The sequence below is a fragment of the Syngnathoides biaculeatus genome, chromosome 15 (genome assembly GCF_019802595.1).
Source record: "Syngnathoides biaculeatus isolate LvHL_M chromosome 15, ASM1980259v1, whole genome shotgun sequence".
In the NCBI taxonomy this organism is placed as follows: Eukaryota; Metazoa; Chordata; class Actinopteri; order Syngnathiformes; family Syngnathidae; genus Syngnathoides; species Syngnathoides biaculeatus.
The window spans coordinates 20,716,835-20,730,041 of NC_084654.1; the positions used below are offsets into that span (position 1 = coordinate 20,716,835).

At 44.8% G+C, this 13,207-nt stretch overlaps 1 protein-coding gene across 3 annotated transcripts in view; it reads right to left on the reverse strand.

Moving 5' to 3' along the window:
- Positions 1-498: 498 nt before the first annotated feature.
- uggt1 (UDP-glucose glycoprotein glucosyltransferase 1) overlaps positions 499-13,207 on the reverse strand; it is a 207,237-nt gene continuing 194,528 nt past the window's right edge. For 2 of the 3 annotated variants that reach the window (XM_061843555.1, XM_061843556.1), the window contains 19 exons: positions 12,100-12,194; positions 11,748-11,954; positions 10,866-10,997; positions 10,655-10,785; positions 10,444-10,539; positions 10,256-10,358; positions 10,096-10,175; positions 8,503-8,692; positions 8,275-8,433; positions 8,121-8,206; positions 6,730-6,814; positions 6,557-6,648; positions 5,952-6,141; positions 5,697-5,879; positions 3,952-4,112; positions 3,769-3,883; positions 2,396-2,512; positions 1,399-1,552; positions 499-1,059 (listed from right to left, as the gene is read on the reverse strand). In XM_061843555.1, the coding sequence (XP_061699539.1) occupies positions 1,040-1,059; positions 1,399-1,552; positions 2,396-2,512; positions 3,769-3,883; positions 3,952-4,112; positions 5,697-5,879; positions 5,952-6,141; positions 6,557-6,648; positions 6,730-6,814; positions 8,121-8,206; positions 8,275-8,433; positions 8,503-8,692; positions 10,096-10,175; positions 10,256-10,358; positions 10,444-10,539; positions 10,655-10,785; positions 10,866-10,997; positions 11,748-11,954; positions 12,100-12,194 (2,396 nt within the window). In that variant the 3' untranslated portion in view covers positions 499-1,039. The remainder of the gene's footprint in view (positions 1,060-1,398; positions 1,553-2,395; positions 2,513-3,768; positions 3,884-3,951; positions 4,113-5,696; positions 5,880-5,951; positions 6,142-6,556; positions 6,649-6,729; positions 6,815-8,120; positions 8,207-8,274; positions 8,434-8,502; positions 8,693-10,095; positions 10,176-10,255; positions 10,359-10,443; positions 10,540-10,654; positions 10,786-10,865; positions 10,998-11,747; positions 11,955-12,099; positions 12,195-13,207) is intronic. The other variant, XM_061843554.1, reaches the window with a different exon arrangement.

Genomic DNA, 13,207 nt, shown 5'->3' on the forward strand with positions numbered 1-13,207 from the left:
GGGCAGGAGGCCGGGTACACTCTGAACTGGTCGCCGGCCAGTCGCAGGGCACATCGAGACAAACAGCCGCACTCAGAATCTCACCTCGGGGCAATTTAGAGGGTCCAATTAATGTTGCAGGTTTTTGGGATGTGGGAGGAAACCGGACTGCACACCCGGAGGAAAACCCACGCAACATGCAAACTCCACACAGGGAGCTCCGGAATCGAACCTGGGTCCTCAGAACTGGGAGGCCAACGCTTTACCATTGTTGTCTTTCCATCTAATCTTCTATTTTTTTACAATAACAGTGAAGTAACAATGTGAACAAATTTGGAGGAAAAACTGGGGCAAAATATTTCCTATAAGCGGTAAAAATCCCCCCCCCCCACACACACACACACAAAAAGTAAGATCTTGGACAGTAATGAAACTTCATTATAAAATAAACCAATAAAAAAATGGAATGTCCAGTGTCAACTATTTTTGGGAATTTTTATTCAACAAAAATATGACACAAAAAAAATAATAATTCCCCTAATTGTCCTCTCCCCCCCCAAGCAGATGACCAAAATGTGGTTTAGAAAAAAGTATGATTTTTTTTTTTTTTTAACCACACGTCTTGTTGTTTTATTAATAAACATTTTTAAACGGGGAGAACATCTCGGTGACAACAAAACTGCAATTTTACGACCCAACGATCACATCACCCCCCCCCCCCCCCCCCCCAGAAAGGCGCCGGAGCCAATCGTAGGCCACATATAGACAAAATCACCGTTGCCAATTTACAGTGTCTGATGAATAATTTGAATGACGCATATTTTTAGAGGATGCGGGAGTACCCTGAGAAAAACCGCATACTCCGGCAAACGTGCAAATTCCGCACAGGATTTGAACCCTCGGCCTGAGAACCGCGAGGCGGATGCGCCCGCCGACCGCGCGGGAACTAAATGTAAAAACAAAACACGCCGACGAGGGTCCGACGGGGAGAAAACGGCGTGCGGCCGAAGTGGGCTCTTGAAACAGAGCCGACATTTGGGTCCGAACGGGGGTGTCGTCCTCACAGCTCCGTGTGGACGTCTGGAGGGGACACACATTCAAACGTTGGTGCAAAGGAAGACTATGTTGACCTGAAGGGAGGAACTTCTGGGTTGTTTTCCTCCATGTTGAAGTGTATTTGTGTGCGTATGTTTTTGTGATTTAGTGCACATGACATGTTTGTATTGTTGTTTTGTGATTATAACGTGCATTAATGTTGTTAAATTGTGTCTGCTTCAATTGTGTGAGTTTGTGTGTCCGTCCATTTTAGTGTGTGTCCTCGCTTTATGTGGGTGCAATTGTTTGTTTGTTTTTTTTGCGTGTGTTGTCATTGTAGGCAGGGCTCTATCCCGTGCCCCCCTGACATTCTAAGCAGCGTACCTGTGCCGGACGACTGCCCCGCGGGCTTCTTCTGCGTCGCTTCCTGTTGGACGAGCGTCTGCAGGCGCTTGACTTCCTGGTCGTAGTCGGTCCACTCGGACACGATCCGTACGGCCGCCTGGAGCTTGGGCTCCTTCGTCATCGGGTTGTTACACTACAAACACACGCTCGTAAAAATTTTTGAGTGGTAACTATGCCGCCCTCTGGTGGCCATCGAGACAAATGACGGACGCTGTTTAACAAAAGTAAAGTAAATTCTTCTTCTTCTTCTTCTGCATCTACATGCACCAAAAGTTTTCTTCTTCTTCTCCACATTGGAAGCATCTGTCATGAATCTATGATTTTTTTTAACTGTACGTGTTCTGTTTTTTTTTTTTTTTTTTTTTTTTTTTTTAAAAAGCATTATTTTTTGCGTTACATATTGGCTCATTTTCGTGTTGTGGCCCCTTTGCCATCAAATAAGGCCGCCGGTGGCCCCGAACTACGACTTTGACACCCCTGCCTAACAGTCCACTTGATCGGCGCGACTGACCTTTGTCACACGCGACCCCGTGAAACTCATTCCTGGTGTGACGGTCTGAGCGCTCCCCCCCCCACCCCCACCCGTGCTGAAAAGTCTCCTTGCGACGAATGCGCATGCGTTACTAACAGGGGAACTCGACGCTTACTGGGAAATCCCCCCGGTCTCATAGTTCCCCTTCTTCTACGTAGAGGGAGCGAACATAACGTTATAACCTAACCTTAAAACAAAATTTGATAAAAAGATATGCACATATCTGTACGTTCGGCGACAGCTCGTCGGTCGGGGATGTTTCAGAAAGAAAATATACGCGCATGTGCGTTAATCACGAGGAGACTTTTCAGCACGGGGGAGCGCTCAGACCGCCACTCAAAAACCAAAATCAGTCTGCGTGTCGTGAGGGCCTGAAGTAAACTTGTTTGATTTTAGTTGGCGCCTTGGTCTTGTTGAGTGTGTTGCGTTGTTGTTGTTGTTTACCAGGTCTATGGTCTTGGCGTTTTTCTTGGAGGCGTTGTCGCACCACGTCTCGCACCACAACCACTCCTGAGGCAGAGACTTGATGGGCACTTGATGGATCATGTTGTTGGGAAGGTCCTTTAAAAAAAAAAAAGGGAATTAAAATGTCCAAATAATCATCAGGTCTTGTCCTACAATCACTTGTATAAAATATCTATTCTTTATTAATATTTATTATTATATTTTTATCATTTTATTTAATCATTATTATATTTTATTTTTTGACCCCACCACTTCCAGTTTGCTTGCACAAAGTTTAACCCCCCCCCCCCCCCAAAAAAAAAAGACTTTTAAAACACGGCAATTTCCAGCCTACAAGCATTTTCCACACGCTTTCAACCCTGCGGCTTAATGCGCCGATGCGGCTAAATACAACATTCATAACTGGTTGATGGAATTGGAATTGCAATTGGAAATGGAATAGCCGACTCCAATTCGGAGAAATGTCATTTGTAATTGGTTCGCGACTCCAATCTATGCAAGACTGATTCGAAGCCGTGAGCCTGAAATTGTTTTTCCATATTTGCTGCATAATTCCTCTTTAGCAAATTTCTTTAGTTAGCTGGTTTCTAGTGCGATTGTGAAGTGCCCTGTGCCTACTAAAATATGCGACCGCTTGAGTTTGGCAGTGAACCACGGCTTGTCATTAAATGTGCGAAATGCTAACGATAATAAATAGAGAAGACGACTGTAATTTTTGGCCTACAAACTGCGATTTTTCACACACGCTTTCAACCCAGCGGATTATTCGGTGATGCGGCTAATTTGTGCATTTTTTCTAACGGCCGCGAGGGGGCACTTTAGCGAAAAAGGTAAGAGCGAGACCGGTGGAATATATGTGCCGAGGAAGTGGCTTTTACCGGCCCTGTTAGCGCTGCGCTAGCGTGTTACTCCCATGTCCAAGTGATTCTTACCAGTATACATTTTTTTAACCGGCCCTGTTAGCGCAGCGGCACTGGCATTAGCATTAGCGCAGCGGCACTAGCATTAGCATGGTGCGCTATGATACACAGCTGCGTCCTATCTGTGTACCAAATGGTATTTCCTTTGCAATTGTACTAGATGAGGCTTATAACAAGGTGTGCTCTGTGGGCCGGGAATGACGCTACATATTGTCAGTATGTATATATAATGTTTCCAATATTGCTAATTGCACAAGCACTTTAATGAAATTGTCATTTTGTATTTAAAGTCGACCTACTTCAGTACCAAACCTGCAGGGATGTATTTGCCAAAGTAGAACAAAATTGGTGCAAACTGAATTTTATACAAAATATAATGTACAACCTCATCAGTTCAAAATGGATGACAAAGAAGGTGTGTGTGCCGTGTACCTGGTCCAGGTTGGACAGACTGTTGGGGTCCTGGCTGAGACCCTGGTACTGACCGCGCAGCCGATCCCCCGCCGCGATCTTCCGAAACTTCTTCAGGTCCACAACGTAGAGGGCGCTAGAGAGCACACATTCACACATATTTCAGGGTCTTGTGTGCACGCGCGTACAGATCATGTCACGCACCTGATGTGGTACTTGCGTCCCGCCAGGTGACTGGCCCAGTATCCAGACTTCCAGAACCGGTAGCCGTCCATCTCCCGTCTGCTCTCGCAGAAAGGCGTGTAGCCGTACGGCGCCCCCTCCAGGTCAAAGTCCCGCAGCTCCTTCAGGTCGGTACGCACGATCTGAACAGCCGCGAAAACAACACACGCGTGGAAAATAAGCATATCTATATATGTGTGTGTGTGTGTGTATCTATATATATATAGATACACACACACATAAAAGAATTCAACAAAACTGTTTGTACATCATAAATTGATGATCCAATTCGTTTAATTGTGCTGTGCCTTCGTGTGTACCCATTTTGGCCACCAGGGGGCAGTATAACAACACCAGACCTATTGTTTCACTACTCTCAGTGACAACGCAGTGAGATTGAGGCTTGGAAATATTGTTATAATATCTGTCTACATGGCTGGGCCTCATTTGTCAGCTCCTCAAGCCTCGATGCAACACGCAAGTTGTCAAGGAACATCTCAGTTGTCTTCAAATGCACATCAAAGTGTGAGGATTGCACAGCACGCAAAAAAAAAAAAAAAAAACCGCCAAAGTATCCTTCCAGCTCCTCGACAGGAACGTCTACAAATTGGCACGTACCAGCTGGATCGTGAAATGGAGCAGGACCTTCTGTATGTTCATGTACTGTCTTCTAATCGCAAAATGACTTCATGAGACTGGCTCGTGGTGAGCTCGTAAAAGCTAGCTTGGTTTATTTATTATGTCTGGTTCTTCATTGTGCAAGTATTTAGGACATCAACGTTATCATTCTGGACCTACCGTAATTTCCGGCCTATAAACCGTGACTTTTTTCGCGCCCTTTCAACCCTGCGGTTTATGCGGTGATGTGGCTAATTTGTGCATTTTTCCTAACGGCCGCAAGGGGGCACTCAAGTGGAAAAGGTATAGTGAGACCGGTGGAATATGTGTGCCGAGGAAGTGACTTTTACCGGCCATGTTGCTGCTGGCGTGTCTCGTTGATATTTATCGGTAAGTTTTATTTGAACCTGTCCTGTTAGTGCTTTAGTGTGAGACCGGTGGAATATATGTGCTGAGGAAGTGACTTTTACCTGCCCTGTTAGCGCTGCGCTAGCGTTAGCGCTGTGCCAGCGTGTTGCTGCTGTGTTACTGGTTTGTCTCATTGATATTTACTGGTAAGTTTTATTTTAACCGGCCCTGTTAGCGCTAACGCAGCGCTAGCATTAACGCTACTATTAGCGTTAGAGTGAGACCGATGGACTATATGTTCCAAGGAAGTGACTTTTACCGCTCCGGCCCTGTTATAGCGTTGTGCTAGTGTGTTACTGCTGTGATTTTTATCGGTATGTTTTTTTTTTTTTTTTTAAAAACCGGCACTCACATTAGCTCAGTGGCGCTAATGTTAGCACGGCGGCACTAGCAACGGCATGGTGGCGTTAGTGTTAATGCGGCGGCGTTAGCATTAGCGCGGCGACGCCACCATTAGCACAGTGGGGGTAGTGTTAGCATGGCGGCGCTAGCGTTAGCACGGCGACGCTACCATTAAACTCCGTGTACCGTCTTTATAAATATCTTGTGTTTCAATGTGGGCACTTGCGTCTTTTACACAACTGCGGTGTACGTATGCACCATGGGTGGGGCTTATAACCAGGTGCGCTCTGTATGCTGGGAATTACGCAATGTTTACAGATGATGAAAAAGAATGATATAAATTGTCTGCAATGACGGACCTGGTCGGCGTCCACGAAGAGGATCTTGTCGACGGCGAGCGGGAAGAGGACGTCCAGGAAGAGAATTTTGTAGCCCCAGATGATTCTCTGCTTCTCCGTCTGCTGGTGGAGCCACCGAGGCCACTTGTACTGGACCAGCTCGTATTGGAAGGCGTACTTCTTCGCCATGTGGGGGATGAACTCCTACGGGACGGCGAAGGCTTTGAAGATTATCATGTGAGGCGAAAGGCGGGGCAGACGTGGACGAGAGCCCACCTTGAACGTCGGCGACAGGTAATTCTTGAGGAACCAGAACTTGACGGGGGTCTTGGTGTGCTTCAGGACCGACAGCATCATGATCCTGAGGAAGCGCTCGTACAGGTGACCCGAGGCCACCGAGAAGATGTTGATGACGTCGTCTTTCTCTTGCTTGGCCTCTTCCGTCTTTCCGCCGCCTGTGAAGCCTCTGAGAGGGTAAAAAAAAAAAAAAAAAAAAGAGGACGACGACTATTATCAACACTTCTGGTCGATTTTTTTGCATGACGTCACAAGTGTTTGTCTACAGTTCATAGTCCACTGAAATGTGTCCATCAATCACAATCACATTTTTGGGGAAAAATGTTTTTTTGACAAGCACGTCAGAACAAAATGAACTAGGCTCAGGTAGTTGGGAGTCACTAATGTAGCTAAAAGTAAACATTGAGAGCTATTTATGATATTGTTAAAAACTACTCTCCATTAATTACATGCACATTTTAACTTTTTAAATGATTCACATTATTATTTTACATCATATACAAATGAACTAGGCCCCCCCCCCAAAAAAAAAAAAAAAAAAACCAAACGTACCCCTCGAGCATCAAGGTTTTCTCAGCCCTCACCTGGTCAGAGACTTCCAGAAGCCGGCGTCGTCGTCCTCGGCGCTGCTGTCGCTCAGCAGCTCCTCGTTGAACTTGTCGGCTTTCTTCTGGACCTGACGGGACAAACACGCGTGTGTGCGGATGGGCGGAGGCGACATCCTCGACCGCGTCGATTGGACTGGACGCAAACTCACCTTGACCTTCACGATTCGGCTCTTGAAGTTGTTCAGGACCACAATGATGTCGTCGGAGTCGGCCGGTGAGTCCGTACCGTCGTGACTGCAACGGAAAGTGGACTGCTGACCGGGCTGAAGTCCATTCAACAACAACATATTTATTCCCCGCTATTGGGCCTGAAAAAAAGACTGGATGGCTTATTGGCCACCAAAACTGAAGTCGCCATCCGCCATCTTGATACTCCCAAAACAACCATGCCGACCTGTGCGTTAATCACCTGTTTCGTGGCTGTGAGGTAAGCTAGAAAGATTTACTGTGACACTGTGAAAGTTTGTGTGTAAATGTTTTTATTTTAATTTTCTGATGACCTTAATTCATTTGAACAAAGACTGTTCACTCTCTGCTTCACCTTTATAGGCCAACGTTTTTTCGTGAAAAAAAAAAACATTTTGTGTGACATTTTTGATGAATTTCATAATATAGAACTGCAATTGATTTTCAAATGCGAGGAAACAAGCTTAAATTTTCCGTCGGAAATAGGACATCGCAGAGACAACAAATGAACAATGCGTTTAGCATGTATTTTCCCATATTTCCAAAAATATATCGAACTGATTGACCTCAAATTTAATGTTTTTATGACAAAAAATGCTTAGTTTTTTACTATGTTATGATGATAGAGCATCACAGCGTATTTTGGGAAAAGTTAACATATCACGGAAATCGGGCACGAGGTAATATGCAAGGTTTCTTGCTCGTCACCGTGTTTATGTCTTTCCTTTGCACGTCGCCTTTTTTGTCTTACCAAGTCGATTTAAAAATCCATCATGTTACCAGAATTGAAAAAATCTCAAGCTCACATGACTAATTTTAATTGTACATGCCAAACTTTGAGGAAAAACACCGCCATAATCACACCTGTAAACCATGTCCTCCACATGTTTTGGGAGTACCAAGATGGCGGCCAACTGGCTTCATCCAAATCGACATACCGCTTGATGTGTATGCGCTATGCAGTCTCTCTCTTATTTTATTTTATTTATTTTTTTTTTAGATCAGTGGGCTCACCATGGCAGTGAACAACTTAACCTGTCGCTTCAGGTTTATCACAGCAAAAATCTACGGACTCCAGAAGTGCTTTACCAATTTTTTTTTTTCCCACATTTTCTGTCTTACTAGGTGTCGCCACACCAAATTAGCATTTTAGAATTTCTTATTTCAATTGTTCTATCTATCTATCTATCTATCTATCTATCTATCTATCTATCTATCTATCTATCTATCTATCTATCTATCTATCTATCTATCTATCTATCTATCTATCCATCCATCCATCCATCCATCCATCCATCTATCTATCTATCTATCCATCCATCCATCCATCTATAGTGTTTGCCATTGCCATCACCTGTAAATCTTATAGATTTCATCTGATCTTCCTTTCCTCAGCTTCAGTTTCCAGGCTCCCGGGTTGGCCTTGAGCTGGAAATAACCCTGAAATAGCACATTTAAAAATGGTTTAGTCCGAAGTCAAAACATCTGCGCGGGGCCAATGACCGTACCAGGTTCGCCATGACGATGGTGTCCACAATGACGGGCTCGGCGGCGGTGCCCAGCGTGAACTGCAGGCCGCGCGGCGGCTGGCCCGAGCTGACGTCGAAACAGTGACCCTCCAGGAGGAGGTGCTCCAGCTCGTACTCCGCCGCCACCATATTCTCCACCTGCCACGTCACCGCAGGAGATACTGCGAGCTGCTTCGTAAAATCTCTCCATCACGTCATGAAGGTTACCTCCTCCAGGTAGATGTTGTCCAGGTCGTAGCGCGTGCGGACGGACTCCACCATCCAGCTCTCCGGGGTGTTGAGGTTCAGCGTGAAGAGCGGCGTCTGAGGCATGTCCAGGAACTGCGCCACTGGGCCGGGAGAGAAGCTGCCGTCCGCCTGGAACGCCACCTCGGCCTCCAGCACGTAGCGGTAAAAACTGAACAGGATGCAGGGGAACAAGCTGGTTGCTGATGGAATCTTTTCATTTAGGGATACAGCTAGCCTGCCTTCTACATTGTGAGTTGAATTCCTCAAAAAATGACAGGCATAAGTTGAGAAATTTACTTGCTGGATACATAAAATAACGCTATGCTTTTGTCAACTCGCTATACGGTTGGGCGCATCTCTCAAAAACCAACAAGCACAATTTTTGATTCTCCAACTAAGTGAAATACAGACTTTATATATATAAACATATACATTTTTGTCACCCATCTCGTATTATTTGCACAAGTGAGTTGAGGAACTTCACTTAGACATAAGTAGTGCTTTGCTGCCACCTTATGGCACCTCCAAATTTACATTATTCACCATACGTGTATTATCCACAAAACAATGCTCATCTGTTAATATCCTGTTAGTGGGTAAAGCGATGCAGCTATCCAAATAGTTAAATGCTTAAAAAATGAAATATGCCTTTGTTTTCTCAAAGCTGAGAAATGATATGTAAAATAACTGTATGGTTTGTGAAAGGTTGCTTGTGGACAATGCCTGCATCTAGTTTCATCCCTTAAAAATTGAGAGTATGACCTGCTCCAAGGTAAGCAATATACTGCATTCATATTCTCCATACAGTAACGCTATGCCGTTTTTAGCTAGTTAATGGGAAAAGCTACACGCTCAACTTCAGAGTTATTTTAATTCCATTTCCATTTTCCAAGCCACTTATCCTCACGAGGGTCGCAGGAGTGCTGGAGCACATCCCGGCCAACTTTGGGGCGATAGGCAGATGACACCCTGAACTGGTCATCATTCAGTCATATGGCACAAGTTTAATACATAATAAATAAAAAAACATGCTTTGCGAAATTCTGAGGTAAACAAATTTATATTATTAAAAAAAAATAGGGCGGCATGCAACATTAATTGGACACTCTAAATTGCCCCTAGGTGTGATTGTGAGTGCGGCTGTTTGTCTCGATGTCCCCTGCGATTGGCTGGCAACCAGTTCAGGGTGTACCCCACCTCCCGCCTGCTGACAGCTGGGATAGGCTCCAGCACTCCCCCCGACCCCCGTGAGGATAAGCGGCTCAGAAAATGCATGGATGGATGTAACGCCCTAACACTGCGTGTTAGCGTTAAGATAGCAAATTATCCAAAAATACCAGACCGGCACTCCAGCTCTCTCCCTGCGACCCTCGTGTGGGTAAGCGGCAAAGAAAATGGATGGAGGGATATTCAAAAAATAATGTTGGTCTGTAATTAGCTTAAAAAAAGGGGGAGGGGGGGGGTGCAAGCTCTTGTGTGCTCCAATGAGCAATGTATGCTGTTGCTGGTCTGCGAACCAAAATTCTAACATTATGCTCAAAAAACCACACGAGACCGAGTTACTGTCCGTACCTCTTCAGGGGCATGTCAGACAATTTGGACTGGCAGTTCATGAAGACACGCAGATTGACGTTGACAAGTTGCTTGAGAACCTGAGGGGAAACGTGGCGATGACAAAGAGACATCGACGGGAGGGTCTTTATCAGCTCAGGCCTAGCGCGGGTGGACCTACCATCAGGAAAGGAGTCAGTTTCTGAGTGTCCCGCGTCACGGGATCCACCACGGCTACGACGTCAAAGTACGTATCTCCCTCCTTGGGACGAATCTTCACGGCACTGACGACGAGCTCAAAGTCACACCGCGGACGGCGCACCGCTGCCGTTCCACCGCGTTTGTTTGCTTTTCCGCCCGCTAACTCACCTGTGGCGGTCGTCGGCGAAGCCGTACTCTATGCGCGCCTCCCCCTTGGGCTGAGACGAGAGCAGAGCGTCCAGCTTCATCACCAGGTCACTGGCCCTGGGAGAAAAGCCCGCAAGCTATTGACTGGCATCTGACATCCAACCTGAGAGTTGATTTTATGGCTACACTGACCGGCGTACCAAATAAATCCAACAGGAGGGACGTCACGTACCTGTCCTCCTCGATCCTGAATTGCTCCACTCGGCTTTTGATACGCTCGCCCGACGTCTTCAGGATGATGCTTTCCAGCAGGAGAAAGTCGTCCTGGTTGAACACCTCGTTCTCCTCCAGCGGCCCGATGATCTGCGGCGGGAGGAAGAAGGAAAACGGAACCCACGTGAGGTGAGGAACACGTTTGGCGAAGAAAGTAGGAAGCGACTCACTCTCCCGTTGCTGATGACGGCTCTCTGGCCCTTCTTCAGTTTGAGCACGTCGCGGCAGTAGGCGACGTGCGAGAGCAGGAAGTCCAATTTCGGACTCTCGTATGCACTCTTGAACAGTGACACGTCCATCCCCTGAGGGAAGGACACACAAGTTGCAGGCGTTACATGTCCTTACAGAAGAACGCGCATTTTATGTTGGATGAGGGGAAAAAAGTAAGTGAAGCCTTGTGAATTTCTTACATTTCTGCATGAACTATGACCGCATAAGCAATCATATAATCATATTTTTATAGCGCTGAACCTGTGCAGGACAGGAGAGCGGGGGAAAAAAGTTCCAGAAAGCCGGTTGAAAACCGAAACGTTCGAAAACCGAAGCGTGTTTTCCCATTACAATGAATGGAAAATGAAATAATGCGTTCCAAGCCTAAACAGACAAACAAAAGAAAGTCTTTTTAAAGCGTTTTTTTTAGCTTTTCCTGATGATAAACTGATACATGTATAGTTTAAATACTTTATATAATAAAATCATTTGAGAAGTATATTTAGTTTTTGCTTCAAATGTATGCTTTAGCAATAGAGTATGCTCGGCTGGGAGCGCATTGCCGTATCTGTCGTGACTCGGCCCCCAGCCTCGTAAACCTTTTTTCAGTAACAATTAAATTAATAAATTACTTAACTTAACTTTAAATAACTTAATAAATAATGTAAAATATTATATATATATATATGATAAATAACTTTAAACAAGCAATAATGAGGGGGGAAAAAAAACAGACAAATTGCTTTTTATTTTCACACAAAGTACGTAACGTACAAAAAATATAACTTGCAACTCACACACACATGAAAAAAGTGAATGCTTAACAGGCAAGATCAACTCACCCCAACGGCGAACTCTGTGACATCGGCTCCTTTCTGCACTGCCGCCGCCGTTTCCTCTTTGGCCATCTTGGTGATGAAGTTCTTGGCGTTGTTCGCGGACTGCGTCTGCAAGGCGGCCCAGATGGCGCGCGTCACGCGGCTCGACTCGGCCGACGGCTCGCCCGACGGGTTGCTGATCATGCCTAGACGCACGTTGTTGCTGGTTTTCTGTCGGCGGCAAGGTATGCAAACATTAGCTGATCTCAGAGACTCGTCCAGGGAAAAGGCGGCATTTTTTTGTTTATTACTGAACAGGTAAAATAAAGGGAAGGAGCCGTCGTGTTAGGGGATGAATGCGATAAAACGCGATCACCATGTGTCTGATGGCATCATAGAGGAGGCGGCGTCCTGAAGGCGCGTCAAAGTCTCCCGCAACCCAGAAGGTCACAGGCCGGATGTAGCCATCATCTAGCGAGTAGAGAGAAAGAAAGTTACACGCTGTTTTGGTGTGACGTTATGCGTGGAGCTCAGGTGTGGGCGAATGTTGGTCCTCAAAGGCCACCGTCTTTTTTAACAACTGACTGACAAAGTTTTTTGTAGATGGATGAAAACAAAACAAAAGCTGTGGATGTTGCTTTATTTACCCCATGAGAAATAAAATAACAATTTAACATATGAAACATCTTTTATCTGAATACCCTAATAATTAATAAGAATTCATCAACCAATGTCCTGGACTGGAAAATTAATTTAGTAATAATTGAAAATTTTCACTAAAATAAAACATCTTTTTGGTTTATCGACAAATTGTACAGTTGTTTATTACAATAAATCCATGCACATTTTAAAAAGTACCTTACTGTACTTATAATTAAAATGACATTATTAAATTAACTTGAAAAAAAAAAGAATAAATAAAACCAATATTTTTTTAATTTCACTCATAGTTTAACGCATGCACTTGTGAGGGAATTATAAATATGCAGTAAGATTAGCCCGTGTGGAAAAATGATCCCCGCAGAAGCGTCGAGGTGTAGAATTTTTTTGGTAATCAAATTATTCAAATTAATTGTTGAGGCCTAAAAAGTAATAACTGATTTTCACTTTTAAATTGTATTCATAATTAATTTAATCAGAATTAAGCAATTATTTTTGAAAAGGTTTTATTTAAAAATTAATTTAGGAAAAATATGCACAATGAATGCCATCTCTTGATAAAGTTAACATGCCGTGAGCTGGATTAAGGAACGCAACAAGCCCGAACGTGGCCAGCAGGTCTAGCACAGTTTAACAAATTCCGTAATTCCCAGCCGACGGAGCGCATCGGATTATAAACCTCACCGAGTACATTTGTAAAGAAAATACCATTTGGTACATACGTGTCAAAGCCCCAAGTGCCCACATTGAAACCCATATTCAAACACGAGATATTTACAAAGAAAGACGGTACACAAAGAGTTTAAGACTAGCGCGCCACGCTA